The 17,503-nt window shown below is 35.2% G+C and overlaps 1 protein-coding gene across 3 annotated transcripts in view; it reads left to right on the top strand.

Annotated features, from left to right (window-relative positions):
• Nucleotides 1–17,503, top strand: part of CSMD3 (CUB and Sushi multiple domains 3) — a 1,469,470-nt gene that overhangs the window by 941,586 nt on the left and 510,381 nt on the right. For all 3 annotated transcript variants that reach the window (XM_070382828.1, XM_005887888.2, XM_005887887.2), the window contains 2 exons: nucleotides 3,077–3,403; nucleotides 7,695–7,889. In XM_070382828.1, the coding sequence (XP_070238929.1) occupies nucleotides 3,077–3,403; nucleotides 7,695–7,889 (522 nt within the window). The remainder of the gene's footprint in view (nucleotides 1–3,076; nucleotides 3,404–7,694; nucleotides 7,890–17,503) is intronic.

Genomic DNA, 17,503 nt, shown 5'->3' with positions numbered 1-17,503 from the left:
TTTTATCTGTTGATGTACTTTTAGGTTAAATTAAGATCTGTCTTCATTACCAACAAATACAGCTTACCAGGTGTGAATGCAATAATTGAAAACTTGGATTTTAGTTTTCAATACAAATGGTAACATATAAGCTCATAACATGAAAGTAAAAATAATTTTCTTGTTTTAAAATGATTTTAAATTTTTCTTGTTTTTTATCTGTATCCAACTCTTGTAATGATAATGCTTTTCATTTGTGAAATCCTTTATTCCCTACAAGGGCATTAGCACATACTTCAAAATATAACTGACATTAAAAAATTTAGCACTTTTCAACACCTGCATTTTATCTAAATTTTAATTTGTGCTGCAAAACACACGTTTTCCTTTACTGGAAATGTTGATTATTTAACATTTTAAAATTCTTTAGCATCTTTAAACATGTACTGAGAACTTTTTAAGTGAATAGAAGCCAAATATTTCCTAATATTTGAAAAATATTATGTAGAAATTTATATTGCATTTTTTAAAGGTGATAAATAAATTTCTAATAAACACAGATGTCTAATGAACATATGAGAACTCTTAAACACTTTTGCTTTTGTAAGTTATGTGGGTCCCTTTTGCAACTAAACTCTGTCAGTGTAGCAGGAAATGCATTCATGGACAATAGGAAAATGAAAGTACAGGATTACAGTCAAATAAAATTTCATTTGAAAAGGTAGAATTCAGGCTAGATTTGGCCCACAGACCTTAGTTTCCTAATCTCTGATTTAATGATCTACATTTGAGGGTGGTGGTGTTTAGTTGCCAAGTCCTGTCTGACTCTTGTGACCCCATGAACTGTAACCTGCCAGGCTCCCCTCTTCATGGGATTCTCCAGGCAAGAATACTGGAGTGGGTTGCTAGTTCCTTCGCCATGGGATTTCCCCGATCCAGGAATTGAACCTGGGTCTCCTGCATTGCAGGCGGATTCTTTACCGACTGAACTACAAGGGAAGCTATAAGTATATGAGGGAAGACTGACCAAATCTACCATGCTAATCTCCCTTATCAGATTAAGTAGATGCCTACACAATACTTTAGGCTTCCCAGGTAAAGAATCCCCCTGCTAATGTAGGAGGTGCAAGAGACATGGGTTCAATCCCTGGGACAGAAGGATCCTTTGGAAAAGCAAATGGCAACCTATTCTAGTATTCTTGTCTGGGAAATCCCACGGACAGAGGAACCTGGTCATGGAGTCGCAAAGAGTTGGACACAACTGAGTGAGCACACACACGATACAATACTTTAAACACTTAATTATATCAAATGCATTTCTTATGTAACTTCTTTTGATCTAGTGTTATATATCTATGAATGTCATGCTAATTTTATGGTAATGACTTAATATTATGCTTATTAGCTACTTTGCTTATAAAAATTCTCACATCTATTCTTGCCTTGTTATTTTTTGCCAAGTTGTGTGCCAACACATTAGATCAAGTTTCTAAAGAGATTATGTTAGGATTTTGATTGAAATTTAAAAGCAATTTCTATATAATTTATACATTTAATGTTTTCTCATTCAGGAACATGGCATCCATGGCACCTCTTTTTCCTTGTAAAATTTCCTGTTCTCAACAAGTTTATAATTTTCTTTATGAGTTATTCATATTTTTGTAAGGACTATTTCTAGTCTTTACCTTTTATAGTCCTGTACTTTATAACTTTATTTTTCTTCATAAACTATCTTTCAATTGCATTTTCAAATTAGCTATTGTTGGTTAAAAAAGGAAATTATTACTTGTTACATATTTATCACATATCAGAATTCAGGGGTTAATTCTTTTTAAAATTGTGTAAAGTATTCTCTAGATTTTCTTAAAGTTTGATCTAGGCAGCATTATTTAAAATTAGTCTATTAAACACAATATTAGCATCTACTAAAATGATTTAAAATATTTCCATTTTTGATGTAATACACTACATTAATAGGTTTTGCAATATTAGACAAAGATTATCTTCTTGGAAGAATACCTAGATTTAAAGATCTTGAAGTAAAGTGTTTTGAAATACTATTAAGCTTTCGATCATGCTGATAGAATCTTCAACTTCACTAGAAGGCAAAGCAGTGCTAATTAAAACACTGTGATATCATTCTTCTTATTAAATAAAAAGGTCAGATAATAACAGCATTCATGCTTGTAGGGGTGTTGCACTATCTAATACATTTTTGTTATATTTAAGCATAGGATAATACAACTTTTATATATAAGAATTTAGCAAAATATTCTGAGGGCCAAAGTTCATATCCTTTGTCAATAAAGTATGGTACAAAATCATATAAATTCAATTTTGTTTAAAAATATGTAAGAAGAAACACTGGAAAAATATAATACTTTTTTAAACTATGATTTCCTCTGTGTGATAGATCATTTTTTCTTATCCTTCCTCTGCTTTCTAACTTTTCTGTGTGAACCTTTAAATCAGATTTTTTCAAAGTTTAAAAAAAAATCTGCAGGGAAATAAAGACTAGCCTTACTATGATATGAAAATTATTATTTAGTTGTCTTTCCAATGTTAGCCACTATCGTGTGTTAATTCATCTCCTTATCTGTGTTAGAAGCTATCAGAGCATCCCATGCCCATGATAGGAATCAAGTTCACCTAGTTATTACCCTTATTCCAAGTTTTCTTCAGGTTGTATCATCCTGGTAATGTTAGTACCTACACATTATTTTTGTTTGTTTGTTTTCAATCATTTTGTGAGCTTTCTATGGAAATGTCTATATTCTTCTCCAATATTTTTTGAAGTACAGAAACTAAAATTTTGCACCATACTCTAACATGGACATGATAAATGTCAAAATAAATTGTTATTACTCCAGTTATGATTTTGTGGATATTTAACATACAGTAATTCAAGGTACTAGTTGCCTTCCCTAATAATGTGCAAACAGTAACAATTTTTTTTTCTGTTTTATAAGACAGATTACATTGTTTAATATTTTTTTCAAACTTCTAATTGATTATTGTAATTATTAACAATGGCAAATTTAGATACTGTATTACTTTTGAACATTTATTATATTTTATGATTTTCCTATTTTAACAGTTCCTTGCCTCTCTAACTTTACTGCACCAATGGGAACAGTCCTTTCTCCTGATTATCCAGAAGGGTATGGAAATAATTTAAATTGCATCTGGACAATAATCTCTGATCCAGGAAGTCGAATACACCTTTCTTTCAATGACTTTGATCTGGAATCCCAGTTTGACTTCCTTGCTGTTAAAGACGGGGACTCTCCAGACTCCCCAATTCTTGGAACCTTTACTGGGGCTGAAGTGCCTTCTCATCTTACTAGTAATAGTCATATACTACGGTTGGAATTTCAAGCTGACCACTCAATGTCAGGACGTGGCTTTAACATCACTTACAACAGTAAGTTTAATTTTTCTGTGTAACATATTCCTATAAATTAGAACTTGAAAGGAAATCATACAAAACAGCCCTCTTGTTCCTCAGATAAGGAAATTTGAACACATTGTATATATAATTTCTATTGGGGTGGTCTTTTAGTCCTTGATTCTAACCATATTTTAACTCATTGTGTCATTTCTCCTTTTAGGAGGCATGATATTAAGAAGATATATTTCAAATATAATTTTATATCAGCCAATATACTAACTCATTTTATGAAATCACATAAGCATGATCTGACATCTACTATACATATTTCCCTATTTTGGTATGCAAACATAGCTTCCTTCAGGATACTCATAAATCAGTAGAGAATTTTAAACAAATAATGACAACACAGTTATAATTCCAAAGATAAAATTCACTAGACTATCAAAGTCTCACAGAGAAGGAAATTACTAATTTTGGGGCAGTGAATTACTAAATTGACATAGCAAAGCCACTATGTGGATGGTACCTTAGTGATTAAGATCAGCTCTGAAATCAGTCTGCTGCTGCTGCTGCTGCTAAGTCGCTTCAGTCATGTCCGACTCTGTGCGACCCCATAGACTGCAGCCCACCAGGCTCGCCCGTCCCTGGGATTCTCCAGACAAGAACGCTGGAGTGGGTTGCCATTTCCTTCTCCAATGCATGAAAGTGAAAGTGAAGTCACTCAGTCGTGTCCTACTCTTAGCGACCCCATGGACTGCAGCCCACCAGGCTCCTCCGTCCATGGGATTTTCCAGGCAAGAGTACTGGAGTGGGGTGCCATTGCCTTCTCCAAAATCAGTCTATGGAACTTCAAATCTTGGCTTTGCTGTAATACATTTTTAGGTTTAACAACAGAGCCTCAGCATTCCCATCAATAAAGTTATAATGAGTTTTTGTAAGGAGTTGTCAATTAAAAAACAAAAAATAATCAGTGGTTTAGATTTAATAGAATAAGCTAATGTATTGGCTAATATAAATAATCTAAGAAAGAAATGAAAAAATTTTTTGAAGGCAACCTGTGGATTATAACCTGGGAGACAGTCTTTCAGAAAGCTCTGAGGACTGTTCCACTGTTAGAGGTCAAAGCATAGTTAGGCAATTTTTTGAGACAATATACAAAGCAAGTCATGATCCCTTATGAGATTAAGAAGGAATGTTATCTCCTAAGGTGGAGAAGGCAATGACAACCCACTCCAGTACTCTTGCCTGGCAAATCCCATGGACGGAGGAGCCTGGTAGGCTGCAGTCCGTGGGGTCGCGAAGAGTCGAACACGACTAAGTGACTTCACTTTCACTTTCACTTTCTTACATTGGAGAAGGAAATGTCAACCCACTCCAGTGTTCTTGCCTGAAGAATCCCAGGGATGGAGGAGCCTGGTAGGCTGTAGTCCATGAGGTCATTAAGAGTCAGTCACGACTGAGCGACTTCACTTTCACTTTCATGCATTGGAGAAGGAAATGGCAACCCACTCCAGTGTTCTTGCCTGGAGAATCCCAGGGACGGGGGAGCCTGGTGGGCTGCCGTCTATGGGGTCACACAGAGTCGGACATGACTGAAGCGACTTAGCAGCAGCAGCAGTATCTCCTAAGGAGGTCTTGTTAATGGAGATGCACAATATACACTGAATAGGAAGAAAGAGGCCCAAGAGGGTGGAGGAAAACAAAATCTATGTTTAAATATTTATTATGCCATAAAATATGAATTTTATTTAATCAGAATAGGATAATACATGTAAACAATTCATTATATATACCTAATAAATGCTCAACAAACATTAGCAGTTATTGTTTAGTTGCCTTCTGAGCTATTCCCTTGAAAATTCTTGTTGTATTACTGTACTCATTTTATTGTTCTAGTTTTAATTCTTTGAGGTTATTTAGCTATTGTCTTTCTGTCATCCACATTTTTTTGTGTTTCAAAAGATGAATATTATTTTCTGAAAATAACATGATATAAATATAGAAAAAGAATCACATAAAGAAAATACCTTAGTATGTTAACAAATGTACATACTGAAACTTCTATTTCCACATATATTACCTGAAGCTATAGAATGTCAGTGATTTTTATTGTTTATGGGCAAAAGTACCATACTCCATCAGATACTGAGTGACCAACCTGATGAGTTAATATTTGTGTCACATTATAATAGAATTTAATTTCTTGCTCTTTGAAAAAAATTCCACCCTCCTCCCCCAAACCCTTGCCCCAGCACATTCAGTGCTGAGCTTTGCCGATTAGTAACTAAATGTGATTATTGTCTTTTCAAGATGACACTCTTAGTGAATACTGGCACTCAAAAGTTGTCAATGTGTAATTGCACATTGTTCAAGTTAATTTAGCCATGATGTGTTATATAGACCCTCTCTATAAATTAGTTGCTTTATCTGTAAGTTCCTTTTAAAATATTTCATATATATGTATAAATAGACAATATATGCATTTTTCTATTTACACTTTTTATGTTGTTGTAAATGCATATATCTTGTTTTCTTTTTTTTTTTTTTTTTGGCTAAACAGGGATCATAGTTCCAACTTTACAATGAACTCTGGGTCTCACCAAGTCCTAAGCACTGGACTGCCAGGGAATTTCCTTAAATGCATAATATTTTTAACTTTAATATTTATGGTACCTTGAAGATATTATGGAAATATTTATTTTGTTCCTTGTTCTGTTTTTCTAGTAAGTGATTTAACCCATTGTATTCAAATTCTTACTCCCATGCTTTCTACTGATTGTTTTTTCCTGAAAAATTATATAGCAGATGTTATATTCAGGAGCAACCAGACTTAATCAAAATTATGCTTTTAAAAAGCACAACAGAAAGAAATTAGAAATAAGTGTACATTCAAAATAAATGTTATACATTTTAGAATTTACTTAATATTATTTTGTATTGAAAGTGAAAGTGAAAGGGCTTCCCTGGTGGCTCAGAGGGTAAAGCGTCTGCCTGCAGTGTGGGAGACCCTGGTTCAATCCCTGGGTTGGGAAGATCCCTGGAGAAGGAAATGGCAACCCACTCCAATATCCTTGCCTGGAGAATCCCATGGACAGAGAAGCCTGGTAGGCTACAGTCCACGGGGGTCACAAAGAGTCAGACACGACTGAACTACTTTACTTTCACTTAGCATTATTTTGTACTGTTTAACTTAAAAATGAGGAGATGGATAATACAATTATATAACTTATGAACAATATCAGTGATGATTTAGTGAAAAATTGAAATAATTGCATGTACTCATGTGGTATGAATATATTAAATTGTATATGCCTCATGAAATAGACTTTACATATTTAGACTTTGCTACTTTAAATATTCTTCCATTTATATTATACTAATTTAAACACTTACAATGCAAATTTATAGGGCTCATGTAACGTATGATCTATGAAAAATTTAAGTAAACACATTGTCCTTACAATTCTGCTACTTGCTGGGATGGGGCTAAATACACATCCTGGATGATACAAGGTGAAATAAGATAGTGACCCTGAACCAAGAAACTTGCATTCGTTTGAGAGACATGAGATAAATGATCCAAGACAGAATATATTGTGGAGAAAAAATTTAAAGCCAGACCAGGGGATACATTTCAATAGTATCTTAATGATCTGAGGCAAACTATTAATACTTTTTCTGAATTTCACATTACTCTTTAGAGTAAATGGCTATCAGGTTATTCTACATGTTAAGTGATGTGATAATGTATAATATCTACAGCTTCTATCACAGTGCCTAGAACATAGTGATTGTAAAAGAATTAGCTCTCTTCCCTTTTCCTAGATGGCAGAGAATAAATGATATATGGAAAATTATTGAAAAATTGAAAGACTTTATACTAGATTGAAACATTTCATGTTAATTCTCACAATGAGACTATCTCTTTATTCCAAACAATGAATCACAGCAGAACTTTTCAAGGACATGTAGTCAATCTGTTCTGTATTCACATTAATTGGAATTTTGTTCAACTTAACCTGGAAATTTTACTTAGATAAAGCTAATGATTTCAAGAAATAAGCAGAAACAATTCTACTTTGAAATATTGTAATTTTATCATGCAGTTCTTATTTTAACACCAATACATCTATTACACATCAGAGAGAAACAGGTGTGGTCAGAGGAGAGTCTCTCTATTTTTTTTTTTTTTTTAATAAATAAGGGCTTTTCTAGTAATGAACATAACCTTTCTAAAATTCAATTTTTATCACCCAGATACTCAAGGTTCTGTTTCATACTACTAGTTTGTATGTTTTTCTCTTCTTTTGCTGTTCTCAAGCATTTGGACATAATGAGTGTCCTGATCCTGGAATACCAATCAATGCAAGGAGATTTGGGGACAACTTTCAATTAGGAAGTTCAATTTCAGTTATTTGTGAAGAAGGATTTATTAAAACCCAGGGAACAGAAACAATTACATGTATACTAATGGATGGAAAAGTGATGTGGAGTGGCCCAATTCCAAGATGTGGAGGTAAGCACAACGCTCAGTGAAAAATACAATTCCATCGTCACAATGCACTAGAAACCATAACAGGAAAGCATTGTTCTGCCAGGACTGTTGTAATCTTAAAATATCATTTAGTATTTTTCTTTAGACATATAGTTTGCAAATTACACATTTAATATTTATTATTTTAACTTTTAGAAATCTTTTAGAAACTCCTTTTATTTTTTTTTTGTCATATTCTTTTTTTTAAATTTTATTTTATTTTTAAACTTTACAATATTGTATTAGTTTTGCCAAATATCGAAATGAATCCGCCACAGGTATACCCGCCTTCCCCATCCTGAACCCTCCTCCCTCCTCCCTCCCCTACCCTCCCTCTGGGTCATCCCAGTGCACCAGCCCCAAGCATCCAGTACCGTGCATCCAACCTTGTAATAGCCAGGACATGGAAGCAACCTAGATGCCCATCAGCAGATGAATGGATAAGAAAGCTATGGTACATATACACAATGGAGTATTACTCAGCCATTAAAAAGAATACATTTGAATCAGTTCTAATGAGATGGATGAAACTGGAACCTATTATAGAAACTCCTTTTAAAAGAAGTACTTATTAAAAGATATACACTAATAAATAGTAAATATTAGTTGCACATGCAGGTTACCTTCAATATATTTCATAATTATAGCTGAGTAAACTTTATTTTTCCAGTCATTTTTTTCTTGGTATTTTAACTATTCATGATATACATTTATTTTCAAAAATGTATTATTATTAATTACAATGAATAAGTTTATGCTAAAGCACCTGTTATTTAAAATGTATAATTTTATAGGAATAGTTTACTGAACATTTTTTTTTCAATTTTGATTTGAATGTAATATAATGTAGTCAAGAATGTTCAAGACAAAATATGTATTATATATGTATATATATAGCACATATATATACATGCAATGTTTGTGAGTATCGATATATCTTTGAATATATATACTCACATAAACTCGCAAATCATCTTGGTAAAAGGGAAAGATGATTATCTTAAGGATACTATTATATAGCAAGTATGTAGTGTTTTAATATAGAATCTCTAAGAGTGAATGTGGGCTGGGTTTTAGTTAGAATTGACACAGTAGGAATTAACATTTTGCATTACATTTTTCTCCTACTCTAAGGTTACATAACCATTTTATAAAAAATATATATGAAAGAACTTTTAATAAGACATAGATGAACTAGAATTATTAAGCACCTTTCAATAGATCACCATTTAGTGATTTTAGGTGGCAATTTTGAGTGGTTTCTTATTTTCTTTGCTTTCCCAATTATTTTTCTTAGCTGTGCCCAGACTGACATTGGACCTTCGTTTTCTCAATTTCTAGCTAATAAATTGGGAATGTTTAATACATACTTTCTAAAAGTATAACCAATTTAATTGAATAATTCAGCTATTACCTATAAATATTGAGTTTCATTGAACTGAGCATTTTCATAATGTCTCATGATGAAATAATCCAGACCATGCAATTAAGTTTTCCCCTTAGCGCCTTCAATTAGCACCTCCCTCCTTTTCTAATCACTTCTTCATATTAACATCAGAGGGCCAAACTAGATGACTTCACTGTTCTTTTCCAAACTTCAAATATTATGGACTTCATAGGGGTTACCCTAACAATGGCTATGACTATGCTATTATGTTTAAAATGCATAATGAATCTGCACAATGCAGGACTAAAATAAAAGGAGTAACATTCAAGTTTTTCCATAATGCTTTGCCCAGAGCTCATCATTCTTTTAACCTAGTGCCCAGCCTAGACTTGGGAAATCAGTCAGGAAAGTCTGCATTAGTATTTGAGGGAAAAGTAGGAGATAAAAGTTTGTTTTAGGAAGAAGGCATAGCATTGGTTTAGTATGACTGGAGTGGAAGATAGAGGGACGGGACTTGATGAATTCAGAGGCTGCTGAAGCATGTAATACTTTGTAAACAGCACTAAGGAGATTAAAAATTATCCTGTGGCAACAGGAAGCCACTTCAGTTTAGAAGTGACATGACTTGAGCCCCTCCCAGCATGGGGTTATTTACAGTCTCAGTGGACAAACATAGAGACCACCTCCAGATAATTGGATCTCACTGAGTCCTCGCTTGGCTAACTTAGATATTGGTTTAGGAGCTGTTTGGTGCCTGGATGCATGGAGCGGTAAAAATAATGAGGTTGACATCAACAGATCATTTGATGAATTGCTACTTTATGTGAGAGAGCAGTTTCAATGAGACTTTTCACCATGAAAAATGAATGGTATTTAACTTTTAAAAATAAGTGAAACAAAATACTCAGAATTCTCATTTGGCGCAGGCCAACAGGGTCTCAGATTCCTAAAGAGAACTGTATAAATTTTTCAAAGGAGAAGAATATTTTTTTGCATATGTGAGTAAAATTCACCTGCCAATTTCTGGATCCAACACTAAGTGGGAACATCACTAAGGATAGCCAAAGCGATCTTGAGAAAGAAAAATGGAACTGGAGGAATCAACCTACCTGACTTCAGGCTCTACTACAAAGCCACAGTTATCAAGACAGTATGGTACTGGCAAAGGAAACTATTAGCAAGGTGAAAAGACAGCCTTCAGAATGGGAGAAAATAATAGCAAATGAAGCAACCGACAAACAACTAATCTCAAAATATACAAGCAACTCCTACAGCTCAACTCCAGAAAAATAAATGACCCAATCAAAAAATGGGCCAAAGATCTAAATAGACATTTCTCCAAAGAAGACATACAGATGGCTAACAAACACTTGAAAAGATGTTCAACATCACTCTTTATCAGAGAAATGCAAATCAAAACCACTATGAGGTACCATTTCACACCAGTCAGAATGGCTGCGATCCAAAAGTCTACAAATAATAAATGCTGGAGAGGGTGTGGAGAAAAGGGAACCCTCTTACACTGTTGGTGGGAATGCAAATTAGTACAGCCACTATGGAGAACAGTGTGAGATTCCTTAAAAACTGGAAATAGAACTGCCTTATGATCCAGCAATCCCACTGCTGGGCATACACACTGAGGAAACCAGAAGGAAAGAGACTCGTGTACCCCAATGTTCATCGCAGCACTGTTTATAATAGCCAGGACATGGAAGCAACCTAGATGTCCATCAGCAGATGAATGGATAAGAAAGCTGTGGTACATATACACAATGGAGTATTACTCAGCCATTAAAAAGAATACATTTGAATCAGTTCTAATGAGGTGGATGAAACTGGAGACTATTATACAGAGTGAAGTAAGCCAGAAGGAAAAACATAAATACAGTATACTAACGCATGTATATGGAATTTAGAAAGATGGTAACGATAACCCTGTGTACGAGACAGCAAAAGAGACACTGATGTATAGAACAGTCTTATGGACTCTGTGGGAGAGGGTGGGAAGATTTGGGAGAATGTCATTGAAACATGTGAAGTGTCATGTATGAAACGAGATGCCAGTCCAGGTTCGGTGCACGATGCTGGATGCTTGGGGCTGGTGCGCTGGGAAGGCCCAGGGGGATGGTATGGGGAGGTTGGGAGGGAGGAGGGTTCAGGATCGGAGCATGTGATTTTTTTAAAAAAAAAAAAAAAAAGACTGGAGCCAGGGAGGGCAGAATGGTAGTGGGCTGGAAGCAGTCTTACCCTGGCACTTGCCAGATTACTTGCCATATCCCAGGCTGTTTTGAGCCAGTTTCCACTGGATAAAACAGACTACTGTCAGTTCCTTTGTAGCTAACTCTGGTGGGTTTCATTTCTAAGACTCTAATTAAGGTTTCTAAAGATTTCCTTTAGTTTTTCCAGAATTCTATTTAGGTACTAACAAAAAAAAAGCCTGAGATTAGCTGAGGAAAGCTTTTTTTTTTTTTTTCTAAGTTCATTCTTTTTCTTTCTGGTTTTTTTTTTTTATATATATATATATTTTTTTTTTTAAATACAACTCTTCCTCCTCCATTCCCTAAGTGGCCACACAGCGACTCCAACTCACACAAAGAAATATGTCTGAGAGCCTTCTCTGCCTATAGTCTTTGTTCTTTAGCCTTTTTTATTTTGACAAAAAAAGTTTTGCTTATTATTTATTATAGTTTATCCTCTGGGACTCTCACAGTTTCCAATATATGCTTAATATTTTAGCTATTTTTTCAATTATCATTGTCTTAAATATTTTATGTAGATTAAATATGTACATGTTTACGTATTGTAATTAATAGAAATAACCTTCTATTTCAATTAATTTTCTAAACACAAAGAACTACAAAATCAAATACATTGTTAAATTTGCTAATGTGTATGGATTTCTATGGGCTTCCCTGGTTGCTCAGTGGTAAAGAACTCATCCTGCCAATGCAGGAGATATGGGTTCAATCCCTGGGTTGGGAAGATCCTGTAGGGAAGGAAATGGCAACCCACTCCAGTATTTTTACCCAGGAAATCCCATGGACAGTAGAGCTGGTGGCCAGCAGTCCATGTGGTCACTAAACAGACACAATTTAGCGACTCAACAATAACAATGGATTTCTATGTGTTAAAATTAGAAAATTGAAAATAATTTGTTTTCATCAGAATTTGTAGAGCAAAGGAGGTCACTATAAAATGTTTTGATAAGAAAACCCAGGGCTTCAATTCACTTAAAGATTGTTCTCTCCACCCAACTCCTCTCTATCACAATTGTATAGAAATTTAGGCATTATTGGCAAATTAATGATCCACCCATGTCAACCAGTCTTCAATCCTAAAACTGTGGAACATCTTTAAGAAGAAAAGAAACTTTTTATCTCCCACAGGCCTTGAATAAGGATTGTTCAAACCAAAAGGGAGAAATTAAATCATAATATATTGCAGTTCTATGATCCCATAGCTGAACTAAGATTTATTTCAGATAGCTTAAATGTAATTGTTAACAGAATTGGGTTATACATTTTATTCATTGACCTAAAGTTCAACCCTGATGCATTAGCTAGGGATAGATTTAGGCTATCTTTTTTAAATTTTGAACTTTTTTCTCTAGAATGGAATGATCAAATTTCTTCATGAGGAAGAAGGATTAGATGCTTTATAAAACCTTGTGATAGTTCAGTTTTGCTGATGGAAAACAGAACACATTAATTTTTATAATTAGCATTGGAATTATTCACTTTGAATTTCACAAACTGTCTGCCTAACTCAATTTAGTAACAATCAATGACTCTTTCACTCACACCTAGGCAATAACCTGAATAAAACTGGCTTTATCTAGGGCCAGTCTCTGCATGGAGTCTCCTTCAAAGATACATCCTAGAGCCATGATGAATGGTTATGATAGGTCTCCTGTAATGGGTTGACACAGGGATTTTCATGATTTTCTACAGAGAAATATTCTTTAAAAAGTGTTCCTGATGCCCGTATCATTTGTCCCTTTTCCTTGCTATGTCTTGTTTTAAATATTTCTATGAGTTTACTGCATATCCAGAACATATTGTTCCAACACTTGCACTCAATTCAAATTCATCTTGATATTTATGCCCTCTAGTGAGCTGAAGCTAAGTGCCATTAGGTGGAGGTTTTGATGGATCTGAGTTCACTAATAGCACCAAATGCTCTATGTCATAACCTCAGTGCTTACAAAAGCAACACAATAACAGAAATAAATTAGGTGGGCTGAATAAAACAGTCTATCCTTTTAAGGAAGAGGTATTATTTCTCACTTTTTATAGAGATATGTTTACTAATAAACATTTCTCTGTTTAACAACAATAATAAACAAGAATGCAAGAATATAATTAACAGCCAACAATGATGTTCCCATTAGCACATACAGTCTTCATGCACATTTGAAAGAGCATTTTCCAAGAGAGAAATGGCTTGAACTAATGGTTACTAAGGCACTTTAATTGGAAATTCAACAGCAGCAACCAGTCCTTTGGGGAGTATGTCAGGCTGGCGGAACAGGTTAGAAGTCACATATCAACCTCCCCTCACTTTTGAGAAGACACACAAATGTCCCAGGAAACTGGGTGTTCTTACCTATGAACAATGTTCCAGATAGTTATTTTAAGAAAATGCTTTCTGAGTTCCTCATTTTTGTGAATTTGTGTAAATCAGTGAATTTTTTCAGGTCCAATCCTCTGGCACCTAGAGTCGAGCTAGAACATCCTATCCTGAATTGTGCATTTTCCCCCAGAGGGGGAATTTCAACCTCAGTCTACACTGTCCTTTTGACTTTGCACTGACATTCTGCTTATGTTTGATTCTTCTTTGCCATCTGGCACTGCAATTTTTCTAATAATTTAGCTGCTTCTTGTTGTCGGTGTTATTCAGTCATGTCTGACTTTTTGCAGCCCGTGGACTGCAGCCTGCCAGGGTTTCCTGTCCTTCACTACCTAATTTTCAGAAAATGCATTCATAGCATTGTAACTGTGAAGGCTTGGAAATTCATTGTTTGTATACACAGACATTAACTATACCCCTCAATTATCCTCCAAATTGGAGACCTGGGCGTGGAGATGACAGATTATAAATAGTTTGCCATAGATGCATCAATTGGTGATGTTCCATTACTGAGTCATGTCCAGCTCTTTGCAACCTCATGGACGGCAGCACACCAGACTTCACTGTCCTTCAGCATCTCCGGGAGCTTGCTCAAACTTATGTCCATTGAGTATGATGCCATCCAACCATTTCATCCTCTGTCACTACCTTCTCATGCCCTCAATCTTTCCCAGCATCAGGGTCTTTTCCAGTGAGTCAGCTCTTTGCATCAGATGGCCAAAGTATTGGAACTTCAGCTTCAGCATTAGTCCTTCCAATAAATATTCAGAGTTGATTTCCTTTAAGATTGACTGGTTTGATCTCCTTGCTGTTCAAGGGACTCTCAAAAGTTTTCTCTAGCACCACAGTTCAAAAGCATTAATTCTTCAGCACTCAGACCTTTATGGTCCAACTCTCACATCAGTACATGACTACTGGAAAAACGATTGCTTTGAGTAGATGCACTTTTGTCAGCAAAGTGATGTCTCTGCTTTTTAATACACTGTCTAGACTTGTCATAGCTTTTCTTCCAAGGAGCAAATGTCTTTTAATTTCAGGCTGCAGTCACTGTCTGCAGTGATCTTGGAGCCCAAGAAAATAAAAACCGTCAGTTTCCATTTTTTCCCCATCTGTTTGCCATGCAGTGAGGGGACCAGATGCCATGATCTTAATTTTTGAATGTTGAGTTTTAAACCAGCCTTTTCACTCTCCTCTTTGACCTTTATCAGGAGACTCTTTAGTTCCTCTTTACTGTCTGCCATTAGAGTGGTATCATCTGCATATCTGAAGTTGTTGATATTTCTCCTTGCAATCTTGATTCCAGCTTGTGATTCATCTAGCCTGGCATTTCCCATGATGTGCTCTGCCTGTAAGTTAAATAAGCAGGGTGACAATATGCAGCCTTGTCATACTCCTTTCCCAATTTTGAACCAGTCTGTTTCATGTCTGGTTCTAACTGTTGCTTCTTGACCTGCATATGGGCTTCTCCAGAGGCAGGTAAGATGGTCTAGTATTCCCACCTCTTGAAAAATTTTCCAGTTTGTCATGATCCACACAGTCAAATTCTTTAGTGTAGGCAGTGAAGAAGAAGTAGATGTTTTTCTGAAATTCTCTTGCTTTTCTATGATCCATTGGATATTAGCAATTTGATCTCTGGTTCCTCTGCCTTTTCTAAATCTAGTTTGTATATATGGAAGTTCTTGGTTCACCTACTCTTGAAGCCTAACTTGAAGGATTTTGAGCATTACCTTCAGTTCAGTTCAGTTCAGTTCAGTTGCTCAGTTGTGTCCGACTCTGTGACCCCATGAATTGCAGCACGCCAGGCCTCCCTGTCCATCACCAACTCCCGGAGTTCACTCAAACTCACGTCCATTGAGTTGGTGATACCATCCAGCCATCTCATCCTCTGTCGTCCCCTTCTCCTCCTGCCCCCAAACCCTCCCAGCATCAGAGTCTTTTCCAATGAGTGAACTCTTTGCATGAGGTAGCCAAAGTATTGGAGTTTCAGCTTTAGCATCAGTCCTTCTAAAGAACACCCAGGACTGATCTCTAGCATGTGAAATGAGTGCAATGTGAGGCAGTTTGAACATTCTTTGAAATTCCTCTTCTTTGGTATTGAAATGAAAACTGACATTTTCCAGTCCTGAGCCACTGCTGAGTTTTCCAAATTTGCTGGTATATGTGCTTTAAAAGCATCTTTTAGGATTTGAAATAGCTCAGCCTGAATTCCATCACCTCCACTAGCTTTGTTTGAGTAACGTTTCTTCAGGCCTGCTTGACTTCACACTCCAGAATGTCTGGTTCTAGGTAACTGACTACACCATCATAGCTGCTATTGTGGCTCAATTGTGTGGCTTAATTTGATTCAGGCCGACTTAAGAACTGAACCAGATTCAAGAAGCAGTAAGTAAGATAGAATTTTTATCTTGATTTTCTTTGAGCTGGGATGCAAAGGTTTTAAACAATACAGTAACTAGAAAGCATCCTAAATATTTTTCTAAGCTATATTTTCTCCCATCTCCCTTCCAAGGTAGTTGTTACATATAAAAATCAACACCATCTTTGTTATTATCATTTTTTTCCTCTGATGACTACACATACATTTCTCTCATCATTAAGCTGTTCTTCTTTTTCTTCCAATTTTCCTTTTCTCAGCCCCATGCTCTTGCTCACATATTTTTAGCCCTTTTCCTCAATACTTAACCCTAAGGTTAGCCAAGACCTACCTATTAACTCCAATGTACTCTGCCCCCAAGAAAGACTAGTTCATCCCATTCTAATGGTTTTTAATTAAAATTGTGTCTCCATAGAAACTTGTTAAATACAATTTTCCACTTCATTATAAGAAATTATGCATTGGTTTAAAAAAAAGAAATCAAGTTTTTGACCTGTCTTTTCAAACTACTCTCTAACTTGCATTTCTACTTTATAACTACCTGCTTCTATATTTGCTAGTAATAAACCAGCCAATTAATTCCAAAAGCCTTGAAAGAGATACCATGCCTTGAGATTAAGAATCAAAGAATCAAATGAGAAAGTTCTCTTCCTAGGTGTCAAACAGTGAGCACTAAGTCATCTAGAGTTTTTCTGTAAGACAGGTGGACATAAATTGTCTTCTATCTCTGTTGTAGTCATGGAAGGAAACTTTTCTTGAGTATGAGGATTTATTATTCATTGATGAATGTCATTTTAAAAATGCTACTGAACTGTACTCATTCAGACTGAAGAATGAGAAGGATTTCTTTGCAAACCAAAAACAAGATTTCTATTAAAATGTATTCATAATTTTTCTAAAATCTGAAACACATGTTATTTACATTTTAAAATCAAATGTTACTTGATAGTTTAAAACTATAAAATCATTTAACTGTTCATGAAAAAGTTGACTAATCTCAAAATTATATACCTTATTATGTTTCATTTTAATAAGTATGCTACTCAAGATCATTTTAGTCTCTCTTCTTGGTTTCTCCTCATGTCTGTGATCTCTGTTTGTGTCCTAGAGCTTGGTCTTGAATATTTTCTTCTGTCTATTTCCACTCACTCCATTCATAATTTCCATCCAGTCTCCAGCCTTGAATAACATCTATGTGTTGAAGGC

Source organism: Bos mutus, chromosome 14 (genome assembly GCF_027580195.1).
Source record: "Bos mutus isolate GX-2022 chromosome 14, NWIPB_WYAK_1.1, whole genome shotgun sequence".
Classification (NCBI taxonomy): Eukaryota; Metazoa; Chordata; class Mammalia; order Artiodactyla; family Bovidae; genus Bos; species Bos mutus.
This window is presented reverse-complemented; position numbering and strand designations above follow the sequence as displayed.